Source organism: Thamnophis sirtalis, unplaced genomic scaffold (assembly GCF_051295495.1).
Source record: "Thamnophis sirtalis isolate CommonGarterSnake01/CBP01778 unplaced genomic scaffold, rThaSir2_p1.2 scaffold_9, whole genome shotgun sequence".
Classification (NCBI taxonomy): domain Eukaryota; kingdom Metazoa; phylum Chordata; class Lepidosauria; order Squamata; family Natricidae; genus Thamnophis; species Thamnophis sirtalis.
Window position 1 is genome coordinate 14,971,396 of NW_028261389.1, and position 13,466 is coordinate 14,984,861.

At 39.6% G+C, this 13,466-nt stretch overlaps 1 protein-coding gene across 4 annotated transcripts in view; it reads right to left on the reverse strand.

The window, feature by feature from the left end:
* The window catches only part of CACNA1C (calcium voltage-gated channel subunit alpha1 C), a 610,648-nt gene that overhangs the window by 182,957 nt on the left and 414,225 nt on the right, over positions 1-13,466 (reverse strand). For all 4 annotated transcript variants that reach the window (XM_087722897.1, XM_087722893.1, XM_087722896.1 and 1 more), the window contains exon 6: positions 1,779-1,937. In XM_087722897.1, the coding sequence (XP_087579023.1) occupies positions 1,779-1,937 (159 nt within the window). The remainder of the gene's footprint in view (positions 1-1,778; positions 1,938-13,466) is intronic.

The following is a 13,466-nucleotide window of genomic DNA, read 5'->3' on the forward strand; positions in this document are numbered from 1 at the left end:
CAGTGTCTTAGCCACTTGAGCCACCATGTCCCTATCGCTCACTTATATTTCCACAATAAATTGCACGTGGGGCTGCCTTGGAAGAGTAACTGGTCAAAAATGCAGACCCTGTCTTATTGCTGAATGAGAGTTGTGTAGCAAGTGTATTGGGTAAGCTGCATTGGTTCAGGAGGCCAGGAGGGCAAAGTCCTACAATGTTTTGGATAATAGTCCTTTCTGCTTAATGGCCAGATTAACGATTTCATCATAACAGAATGATTATGGAGGATGTTGGGATACTGAAGAATAATCATCACCATTTGTAAAATTATTATGGTGTTTTTCTGCTGCATTTTATGTTAAGAGTTATTTTATTGGTTTAAAGTGTTTTCATATGTCTCTATTTTATGGATATAATCCATCAGGAATCTGTCAAAGTTCCCAAGAGCATAAATATAACAAGTAAACAATTATCACTAACATTATGAACAGTAACTGCCATAATAGTAGGATATGACAGTTGTTGTTCTCAATATTGCCAATTTGAATCCAAACCAATAAGTTAATGACAAAGCCAAAGTCCCTATGATGAACTTCAGACCTTAATTGCCAATGGCAATGATCCATCTCATGGAAAATACTATAGAAATGTGAGTCAATAATAAATAAGTAAATAAATGCATCAGTTTTCCATGAAAAAGCTAAAAAAAAATAGTTTTTGCAAATTTCCAAACTGATTTGGCGGGTGATGGGGGGGGGGAAGCTTGCAAATGTGTACAGTAGTAATCCAAATTCATCTAGAGGCCTTCAATTTATTAAAAATACACCTGATTTGCCAATTCAGAAATCAGATTTCAGCCAAATTCCAAGCATCTATTAAAATCTTATTTAAAGAATCTTTATTCTTTTAAAACAAAACAAAAGAGGATACTCCAACTTCTTTTTAAAAGATGGCAAACGTTTGCTACTGTAGAAGTTTCTGTAGCTTGGATATTTATTTATTTTATTCATTTATTTAGTTTGTCAAACATGTAAAAGATAACAGGTATAAGTATAAACGTAAGCATGAACACAGTAAATGGGTATGAATAAATGGGGACAGTAGATTAAGATTAAGATTAAGATTTAGTTTATTTGTATGCCGCCCTTCTCCGGGCGGGACTCAGGGTGGCGAACAACTCAAAAGGGGAAAAGGGGATACAAACACAATATACGTAATTAAAATACACAAGAGTCATACAGCCATACAAGTCGAGAGGGGAGGGGAACTCATCAACCCCAGGCCTGCCGGCACAGCCAGGTTTTGACGGCTTTCCGGAAGGCCTGGAGAGAGGTGAGGGTCCGAATCTCCGCGGGGAGTTCATTCCAAAGGGCTGGAGCTGCTACAGAGAAGACCCTCCCCCGGGTGGTAGCCAGATGGCATTGGCTGGTAGACGGAACCCGGAGGAGGCCGACCTAGTGCGATCTAACGGGTCTATGGGAGGTAATTGGCAGCAGGCGATCTCTCAAGTAGGACAGGGAGGGTAGGCACGCTGGTGCGCTTATGCATGCCCCTTACAGATCTCTTAAGAATGGGGTGAGGCCAACAGTAGACAGTCTTAGGTTAAAATTATGGGCATTTGGGGATCCCTTCTGTCTAAGAAATTTCTCCCTGAATTCAAACAGGTCAAACCAGAGTCAAGAAAAGTTTAAGTGTTAGTTGACTATCACATTTGCACAGCATTGTTACACATCACATCCATCTTCCACAGCCATTAAGGGCTACACCAAAATGGAGGTCACTTCAGTACATTACTTACCTGTAGCAATCCCTGTTAAGTAGCATGTTTTGTGCATCTTTCCCATGAAGAGCTCCAACCCAATGATGGCATAGATAATTATGACAAACAGCACCAGCAGGGCGATGTGCAGCAACGGGACCATGGCCTTGATAATGGAATTTAACACCACCTGAAGGCCTATAATGACAAAGACAGCATGGTAAGAACAAACCAGGATCGTTAATAGAAAAAAATACCTGGTGGTCAAAACTTTGTAGAAGAGAAGGCTGAGCTGCAAGGTGGAATTAAAAAAATTCATTAAGTTTGGAGTCATTGTGTTGCCCCAAGAGACTCAAGTCTACCCACCAGAGGTGGGTTCCTACCAGTTTGCACCTATTCGGTAGAACCGGTTCGTTAAATCTACCGAACCGGTTAGAAGAGGTTCCACCAGTGGACCCGGAAAGCAGGCCACACCTACAGAAGTGGTTCCAAAAATTTTTGAAACCCACCACTGGCAAGGATATTGTAACTTGACAGCTTTAAGACTTGCATGCTTCAATGCCAGAGTTTCTGAATAGCTACTTGGACTGACCTAAGTACCAATTCATAATTTCATATCCAGTCACATGGGCGGCAAGCCACTCCCATTCGGTCACATGGGTGGCTAGCCACTCCCACAAAGGAGGCCACACCCACAGAGTAGGTTCCAACAATTTTTGAAACCCACCACTGCTACCCACCCACCCCTCCGTGAATTCCACTGACTTTAGCTTTGACCATTGGTTGACCGGATTCTTGTACAGGTATCAATAATAAACTCTTCTGTGCTTATTCGCACCTGACAAACTTCACCTGGGAATTTACAATCAGATTTAATATCTCCTTGACATTTTTTATCTATTCGATTTACAAAAGGTTGCATGTAAGGTTTCAAGAGTGGAATCTAATCTACAAATTAAACTGGTTGTCTAACATTTATCCAATTTTTTATTCTACTATGTAATTTTTAAAAACAACTGAAATAAGGACAAAAGTATTATAAAGGGTCCTGATTTATAAATGAACCAGGTAAAAAAATAGTTTGTAAGCCACACTGTCTTACAATATCTCCACATTTTCTTAATCTACAAGGAAAGTGTGGTGAATGGATAATCCCAGATGATAACTTTAAATGTAAAGTTTGCTTGTTTTCTTATTTTAGAAAATATAATAATTGGTTATTACTGACTGTCTACTGACTACAACTTTTATCCTATACCAAAATTGAGAGAACAAATCTGACACAACAATGTATTTCTGTAAATTCAAATTTGTTGATTCAAACATTAGCTGAATAAGGATACCACATCACTTGTTACTTAGAAATTTCTGAAGTATAAACAGCAAAGATGCGGGTTTCGGTGGTTTTAGAAAAATTAGCTCTATTCTTTGAGGAATAACTTTGTAGGTTTTATGCTCTTGTTTGCAACCTTTATTCACAGATTAAAAAAAGCTATTGTAATAAACAGTACCATATTATCATATTATTAGTATAGGAAATACATAGAATCTAATAGTCACAGAAATGACCAACAATTATATGCTTTCTTAGATAGTTTTGGACCCAGATATTATTATTTAGTGACTTCCTATCCAATTCTTATCAGGAATTTCAAAATACAACACCAGTTCTGAGAATTGAAGCATCAGTAATCTGCATAGATTAGTTTTATAAAATTTCTTAAAATGTATATACAAGTAATGTAGAGTTACGTTATCTTCTCCTTAGAGTGTTGACATTTTCGAGAAGCCTCTTTCTTGGAATTATTATCCTCTATTATGTGGTGCATTGAGACTAATATTCCAGTGTTACAGTTGAATTATATAAGAGAAGAAGAGCCAGGGGATAGAATCAAGAGAATACTTAGCCTAGAATCATTACACGTATACAAATGCTCCAAGTCCAGCCTCACCCCAAATTCAGTTGACTCTTATCTAATTTAGTGCTGACCATTAGTTGACTAAATGTTTGTGTATAGGCTTGAGCAATAAATCTTTTAAAACGGAACTTATTTGTATTTATTAGTTTGTCGAACATGTATAAGATAGCAGGTATTAATATAAACATAGACGTGAACGGCAGAAATGAAAACAAATAAATGGGGACAGTAGGACAGGGATGGTAGGCATGCCAATGCGCTTATGCACGCCCCCTTTACGGACCTCTTCGGAATGGAGCGACGTCCATGGTGGAGAGTTTGAGGTTGAAGCTGTGGGGGTTTGAGGATGTAATAACGGAGTCAGGGAGAGCATTACAGGCATTGACCACTCTGTTGCTGAAGTCGTATTTTCTGCAATCGAGTTTTGAGTGATTTACTTTGAGCTTGTATCAATAGTTTGCCCATGTATTATTGAGGTTGAAGCTGAAGAAGTCACTGACAAGTAAGACGTTGTAACAGACAATTTTGTGTACTGTGCTTAGATCACACCGCAGGCAGCACAGTTCCAGACTATACTTATACAATTCCACATTATACTTACCATATAGTCCTAATTCTTCTTCGTGACTGACAGGTTTGTTGTGATTGATGGACAAATACAATTTGAAATCTGTCCAGAATACTGTACATTGATACTTAGTACAATTTCAAATCCTGCAGCCCAAAACAAACAAATAACAATCCAAGTCTATGAATTGAGCAGGAACAAAGATTGACTTGTAGGAGACTTTATCTTTATACACAAACTAGACAAGTCTAAAGAGGAGATCTAAATCCTTAAACATCTAAAACACCAATCTTCAAATGTTAAATTGGTGAATCTAGAATTGATGGTATGCAGATGCTTCAGTCATTAAAGTGACAAAATTAACTACTGCAACATTGGACTAATTTAAGCCCATGAACCAGAGTCTTCTTTCTCTATTTAAGTATTCTTAACTTTCACCCAAACCTAATTTGGATACTGAGAGCACCAGCTTGGTGTAGGGATTAAGGCATCAGGCTAAAAATTGGGAGATAGTGAGCTCTGGTCCTGCTCAAGGCTGGGTAACTTTGGGTAAGTCACTCTCTCTGCTCTAGATAGAAGGAGGCAAGGAAAAAGTACTTCTGAAGAGATTGCCAAGAAGATATCGAACATTAATACAATTGAGCGAGTCCAGAGGTATTTCACGAGAAGAGTCCTCCACTCCTCTGCTCACAATAGAATTCCTTATGCCACCAGGCTTGAAATTTTGGGCTTGGACAACCTAGAACTATGCTGACTAAGGTCTGACCTGAGCGTAGTACACAAAATTATCTGCTACAACGTCCTACCTGTCAATGCCTACTTCAGCTTCAACCACAATAATACACGAGCAAACAATAGATACAAACTCAAGGTAAACCGCTTCAAACTCGATTGCAGAAAATACGACTTCAGTAACAGAGTGGTCAATGCCTGGAATACACTACCCGACTCTGTTGTAACATTCTCAAACCCCCATAACTTTAACCTTAAACCGTCTACCGTGGACCTCATTCCTAAGAGGTCTGTGGGGGCGTGCATAAGCACAGCAGCGTGCCCACCGTCCCTGTCCCACTGTCCCCATTTATTTGTACCCATTTCCTGTGTTCATATTCATGTTTATACTTATATCTGTTGTACATGCTTGACTAAATAAATGAATGAATGAAATAAAACCTCATGGGTCTTGTCCAGGCAGTCATCAAGACTCACTTGAAGGTAAACATCCTCCCTCCACAATTCCTCCACACAAAACTGTTTTGATAGGTTTTAAACCTCTTGTCTTCTCCTTCCATCTTCCATAATTTGTATCCTCACCAACCGATGTTATTGATTCCAATTATCTCTTGTTGCTGCTGGAAATGAAATTTAGATCTAGTCTTATCTCTAATATTTTTCTTTCTCACTGTCAAATTTATTTATCTACATCCAGTAGTGTGTTTTACTATTTCATTTGTGTTTAAATATTCTACTACTAAACAGTTCACTAACTCCTGCCTGAATGACATTTATTAGAGCTTACTCACTTTTTTCTTGGATTATATTTTTAAAAAAATTACTAATAACTGAGCTATGGATCTCATACTCTGAGCATTATTAATAGCAATAACAATAAGCATGTATTACTCAAAAATATTGCCATATGCCATTTCAAGCTGATTACTGTAATCTGGCCTGCTGTTAAGTTAAAAAAAATATGAAATGAGACTGAGATATGCTACATTCCTCACAGTATCAGTTAGTTTTCACATCAGCTCTCTTTTGTAATGGCACTAATATTATTAAAGCTAACAGTAGGTATCTAAATTCAACGCCGGCATGGTAAAACTAGGAATGATGTAGTGCTGGCATGTTGACAAAGGCACTTTCTTTCTATCTAATCACATAGATCTCAATGGCCCATTTGGAACAATCCACTTTCTCGGCTTCCTTATTTCCTATCCAACCTTCTCATTTATAATTCACTTTATATATTGTATTTAATTTGTATATATAATTCAAGCTGGCAAATATACCCAATGTTTCTTCCTTCTCCTGTTTATCCACAACAACAACCCTGTGAGATGGGTTATACCAGGGGTCGGCAACCTTAAACATTCAAAGAGCCGCAAAGGTCCTAACGGAAGCCCCCTGTTCAATTCTGGAGCCGACTGGAAGGCCACTTCCCCCATCATAGAGTCTCCTCCTAGCATGGTGTCCTTTTTCCTCTGCTGACCGGAAGTCCAGTTGCCCCACCATAGAGTCTCTTCCTAGTTTGGCATCCTTTTTCCTCTACCTGTCCTAGCCAAAAGCCCTGTCAATTGTGGTGCCGACCGGTGAGAGGGAGCCGCAGCAGAGGGATGAGCCACAGGTTGCCACAGTGGTGGGTTTCAAAAATTTTTGGAACCTCTTCTGTAGGTGTGGCCTGCTTTCCGGGTCCACTGGTGGAACCTCTTCTAACTGGTTCGGTCGATTTGATGAACTGGTTCTACCGGACAGGTGCGAACTGGTAGGAACCCACCTCTGGGTTGCTAACCCCTGGGTTAGACAAAAAGAGTGATTGGCTCAAAGCCACCCAGCTGGCTTTCATGTCTGGGGAGGGCAGGGAGGGGAAGAATATAATTCATAGTCCCACATAGTTTCTAACTTAGTGCCTTAACCACAAGACTAAAGTGGCTTAATGCTTACACAGACATGATGGTGGACATCTAAAGTCTTTAAAAACTGCCAAAATATCTATGTAGTGTCATAATTTCATAATAGTTTAATGAAAATAAGGATTAGGGGTGACATGATAGCAGCATTCCAATATCTAAGGGGCTGCCACAAAGAAAAGGGGGTCAGCCTATTCTCCAAAGCACCTGAAGCCAGGACAAGAACCAATAGATGGAAACTAATCAACAACCTAAAACTAACAAGAAATTTGGTTAGGACAATTAATCAGAGGATTTAGTAGTAGATTTCACTCACTCTTCTGATAACTCTACTGAAGGAAACAATCAGTGTTTCGGAATAGCCAGGACAAGGACCCCTGAAACAGCTCCTTCTAACAACTTACTCTAAGTGCACAAAGCAGCAGGTAGAAAAAGCACAGTTCATACCTAACAACATCCTATAAGGTACAGAGTCAGGAGGCAAGTAGTCTCGAGAAGACAATGGGATGTATATATGGAGTCAACAGGTTATAAGGTTGAAGGGCTAAGAGCCAAGGTGGCGCAGTGGTTAAATGCAGCACTGCAGGCTACTGCTAGATCAGCAGGTCAGCGGTTCAAATCTCACCAGCTCAGGGTTGACTCAGCCTTCCATCCTTCCGAGGTGGGTAAAATGAGGACCCAGATTGTTGGGGGCAATATGCTGACTCTCTGTAAACCGCTTAGAGAGGCCTGAAAGGCCTATGAAGCGGTATATAAGTCTACTGCTATTGCTATTGCTATACTTCCAATAGTAACTTCGGGATTGGGTAGGCATAACCCAGAGGTGGTCCCCTGACTTTTCTATAGCATAGCAATAGAAATGTCTCCTGTACTTCATGCTCTACATTCCAGCATAACTTTCCACATTGCTGCAGTTCCAACTGATGTCCTCAGAGGTTGCTGAGCACATCCTACAAGTCCCAACTCGAGTAGAACTACTTCTGGTTTCACTTTACTTCTGAAAGTTTTCTCTCTTTGATACACATCAAGAATTAATTATGACATGATGGTAGCCAATTGGCAAGGTTTGTATGACCCTTTTGTCTGTTCTGAAGTATCTATTACTGAAGTATCCAATACATAATGTTTCTTTAAAGGTGATATAGCATCCAGACATCTATTATCAGAATGGCTTCTTCACTTTCCATCCATCATGAACAAGAATCTACTTCCATACACCATTGAAGCCCTTCAGTGTGTCACTCATAAAGTTATTTACAGCATATTAAAGGATATCAAACTCAGATAGTGATCTTGCAAGCATAAAGTTGCACTGAGGGATCAGTATATTATGTCAATATTTATTTTTGTCAAAAGACAGTAAGATTTATTATTGACATGTTTTGGCAAAATATGGAAATACATCTTTCTAAGAGACTATTGAAATTATGGGTCTAACATTAAACACTACTGCAGACGGTTTCCTTCCACACAAATTTGTAAAATGATGTGCCGGCTATCTATACAGGATAGCATTCACTAGGCAGACAAACTTTACAACACAACCACAAAATATGAATTTAAAAAAATATTATGCAATACAAAAGGCAAAATAAATGTTACAATGAAAAAGAAAAAGGGATGAAGGTTACGATCACCTATTTTCCTGCCCTTTAAATATAATATTGTCTCACCTATGCTCATTAATCAATCAGTCCTCTTTTATAGTGTCTAATTTAGAGTGTCATCTGCTCAAAGACTACTATAGTATTTTTAAATCCCTTTGATTTCAATAATTGGTATGGAGTAGAATTCTTTGGAAGATTTTCTTTGGATGACCAGTTAATCTCAGTGTAGAAGACTACAATCTTACATGCTGTATAAACTTAAGACCGTGATCCTAATTACATTTATCAGCCATAATGAATATACTGAGACTTGTACCTGGGTAAATACACCCAGTACTTTGCTGTAACTGCTTATTAACCTATTTTTAAATAACCACCGGTATCACGTCTAATAAATGCTTGAAGTGTGTAATGGGGGAATGATCACATTTCTTAATTCTTACCGAACAATACAACGTACGAAGTCTGAATACCCTGTGGAATTTTTGAATTGAATGCAGCATACTTCTAGAGCAGATTTGGAACTCATATTCAAATCAATCTTAATTCCATATGTCACAACACACTCCAGGCCAGTGCTTCCCAACTGGAACCACCTCCAATTGTGCAGAGTTTAACTTCAAGAATGGCTATGCTTGCTGAGGACTTAAGTGTAAACATTTGGAAATTCTCTGGCTGGCAAACATAGCTCTATACCAGTGATGGCGAACCTTTTTCGCCTTAGGCGCCAAAAGCAAGCACAAAAGGCAAACAGGAAGTGGGGGAATGGACTTCCGGGTTGCCCGTTGGGCCGTTTTTCTCCCTCTGGAAGCTTCAGAAGGCTTCCCTGAAGCCTCTGGAGGGTGAAAAACAGCCCAACACGCAAACCAGAAGTCCATTCCTAAACTTTCAGTTTTTGCGTTGGGCAGTTTTTCGCTCTCTGAAGGCTTCAGTAAAGCCTCCGGAGGGCAAAAAATGGCCCAATGGGCAACCCGGAAGTCCATTCCCCCATTTCCTGTTTGCTTTTTGTGCTTGCTTTTGGCGCCTAAGGTGAAAAAAGTTCACCATCACCCGAAAATCAAGGCAGAAACTAGCTGGAGCTGACTGGGCAACACCTCACATACCCTCAGAAATGGCTCTGTGTGCCACCTGTGGCATGCGTGCCATAGGTATGCCATCACGGTTCTATACTCTGACAGTATGGGCTTAGATTACCTTTCCGACTACTTTTTTTCATACACAAATCCAACTTTGGCAACTCAGAATTGGATATCTCCTCCTAAATGGGAACATCTACCCACACAAAGAGTCCTCTGTGCTCCCAGCTTAATGTTTTTATAAATATTAAAAAACACAAAGAATACATGGATTTTTTTCCCTTTCAGAATATGATTAAAACCATACAGAGATGTAGATACTAGAATTGTAGAGTATTTGGGATAATAAAGCCAATATAGGCATGTTCCACTCTTCATAGATTTTTAATTGTCGTTTCTCCCATTCATGCATCTACAACCTGGGTTTGTTTAGTATATTCTCTAGAAACATATAATTGCCTTTCAGAAGGCAATTCAACTGCCAGTTTGTAGTTCAATGCCATATTTGTCAGGGTTCCAAGTAACACCCACAACGAAAGAATGCCCACTACATGTGATTAAACAGAACTGCTGATAACCTTCTTGAATGACCAGCCATTTGAAACCCAAATAGCCGAAAAGCAGCATTTTAGAAATGCCCTTTTGGTGAACAAGCAAAGGTGTTCTACTTTCTTAATCATCTTCTGACACAAACTCTACTTATTCTTCTCCAATAAACAGTTGTTTAATTGATAAAGGCTGGCACCCGTTCCTGTTGTCTGTGTACACTCTGTGTAGTTTTATATCTACTTTGTGACAGAAAGTGTTAATATGTACATTTTATTGCCATTATATTTATAATTTCTTTTTTTGGCTTATTATTCATGGAATCACGAGATAAAAAGATATTTCCGCATATGAAATCTGGTGCCAAATTGCCCCAAATCACTCATATTTTGTAAACGTCTACCTGGAACAATTCCTGCACAGCTTTATGATCACAATCAAAGCTAATGAATCTTATAAAACAAGCTTGGCTCTGCTATTCAGAAAGGGGACAATTCAATAAAAATTAGTATTCCTCTAAATGCATTTTTTAATTTATCATTGGTTATGTGATATAGTTTATCTGGTTCCATGTCATTTGACATGAAATGTATTCAGATGACCCCTGATTTCATGACATTATGTGGGAAAAGAAGAACATGAGCCTTCAACCTGGAGAAATTGGTACCAGAGAAGCAACAGATCGACTGCAGCTGCAAACAGATGCAGGATGAACAGTTGGACAGGTGATGGTAGAACAATTCAGTCCATTCCAAAACACACTTGAACATTTGGCAAAGCTCTCGTGGGTACGTTCTTTATTAAGAAAAACAGGGGCGACGAGATGGAATGAGGAAAGTAAATAATGTTAATGTTTTAGACGTTATCTCGTGTATCCTTCCATCAGAACCAATCTTTGAAAACTCTATGGTCTGTTGAGAAAAAAAAGTGAGGGGAAAAATGAAAACAGTCTTTAGGGAAGAGTCTCTAATACCCTGTTTCCCTGAAAATAAGACCTCCCCGGATAATACGCCCAATCGGACTTTTGAGTGCATGCACTAAAATAAGCTGTCCCCTGAAAATAAGCCCTCCCCAAAAATATTGCAACACAGCAGCAGCCACGAGGTTACCATGTTCGCCGCCTCCTGCACCTCAAAAATAATAAGACCTCCCTGAAAATAAGGCCAAGTGCTTATTTTGGTGGTCAAAAGAAAATAAGACCCTGTCTTATTTTCGGGGAAACCCGGTAGTTGTAGAAAGATCAAAATCAAAAATATACCTATAATTAATTGGGAGGAACACTGAGGCAATAAGGCAACAGCCTGTTCTGTTTTCAGTACATAAAAATCCTTTGTTTCTGCCAAAGTGATTTATTTTAGTCAAGAGAGAAAGCAAGGATATTCACATATAAGCCGCATAGAAATATCCCCAACAGCCCATCCAGATTCAGGGTGAATTCTCTCTACTCTGCAGAAATCTTCAATCACAAAACTTCCATGGAAGTAGTTATTTCGGGGCTTCCCTCACTAGATTTCCTGGCTTTCTCTGGAACATTCAGAAGATGAGGGAAAGTGGTGGACATGCTCGGATAAGGAAGCTGGTTACTCAAACAGAGGAAGTGGGTAAATTGCTGATCTTGAGAGCCTGCAGTTACAGAAGTAGAAATAAAGGAAAGAAAAGGATGGAAAATGTTTTGAGTGGCCTTTAGCCAATCAAAGCCAATATAATCTTCCAAAACCAGTCTGGGAGTTGTTTAATACTTGCTCCTAGTCTTGAACTATAGACAGCAATTCCTCTAGACAGGGACAAACATCATGAGTAAGGGGAAAAAATGAGTAATCCTCCTTAGGATTTAGTTGGAGTAGTAGTCAACTGTATGATTTCAGGAGTTGAGGAGGCATCAGAAGTGATCCAAAAATAGTAAAAGCACTAAGGTAGAAGGTAGTGGAGGCATAGCTATCACTGAAGGCAATGGCGCTTGTGACAAGCAGCTATTATTCTTTATGTCTTGAAGGACTTCAGCCTCTAATATCAAGCTCCATTTTTATACACTTCTATTTTCACAGCATCATTAGAGTGTTTAGACTTACATTTTTCTGATAATTGAATCTGAAGTTTCGGGTGTTAGTACAACTTGAAATGTAGGGTTCACTTAGGACTCAGAGGCCTAGTGAACCTTCTAAGGTTGCTGGAATATTTGTCTTCTCTACAGTACATGACAAGCAGGGGTGAAATCCAGCAGGTTCTGACAGGTTCTGGAGAACCGGGAGCAGAAATTTTGAGTAGTTCAGAGAACCGGCAAATGCCACTTCTAGCTGGCCCCAGAGTGGGGTGGGAAGATTGTGCAGTATCCTTCCCCTGCCACGCCCACCAAGCCACACCATGCCCACAGAACCGGTAGTAAAAAAAAATTGAATTTCACCACTGATGACAAGGCATCATCACATATCTGTTGAAGGAGTGCATGTGTAAAGGGTGAGTTTTGCAGCGTCTCCCTGATAGCCACATAGTGCTTGTGAGAGGAAAACTGAGAGGCCCAGTGAAGAAGCACTGAGGAAGTTACCTCATTGTTGTAATTAAACAACCAAACTCCTGAGCTCTCTGTTGAGGAGAAAAGTAGCAGGTGGTGTCACATGTGTCAGATAAGAATGATACCATCCAGTGGTGGGATTCAAATAATTTAACAACCGGTTCTCTGTCCTAAGGACCAGGTGGGTAGGTGGGGCTTAGTGGTCATGTGACTGTGTGGGTGTGGCCCACTCAACCTTACTCAGGTTGATGGGCACTTTGCCTTAGCTGTTACAATGTAATAATGGTTAACCGGAGAGGCAGTTTCTGTAAGCAGGGCAATAAAGATTAAGCTAGAAACAACACCAGAATGTTTCCTTCCTTGCCTTCCTTACAGGATTAGCCCTGTAAAGCGGAAAAAAACCAAAAGAAGATTTCTTCCAACAACCGGTTCTCTGAACCTCTTAGAAAGTTAAGAACCGGTTCTCCCGAATAGGTGCGAACTGGCTGAATCCCACCACTGATACCATCATACTAAAAAGGATGAAAAAGTACTTTGAAAATATTTGGACCATATTGGTGATTATGTAACCATCTAGGACCAAATATGGAAAATCCCCAGAAATTGAAGGCTGACAGTCTTGCTGGAATTGAGCTGAAGTTGATTCTTCTTCATCCAAGCTCCCAGAGCCCCAACGGCATTCAAATATCAAGATCTCCACAGGATTTCTTCGGTAGCCATAGATGGAGATACCAAAGCCTGGTCTCATCAGCACACTGTCAGATGAGCTCAGTTAGCGACTTCATGTAGATGTTCAAGCTTATGTTGAACCATCCTTATCTATATTTTCTTACAACCAGATGTGAGAGATTAGAAATGCAGTACAACAAATA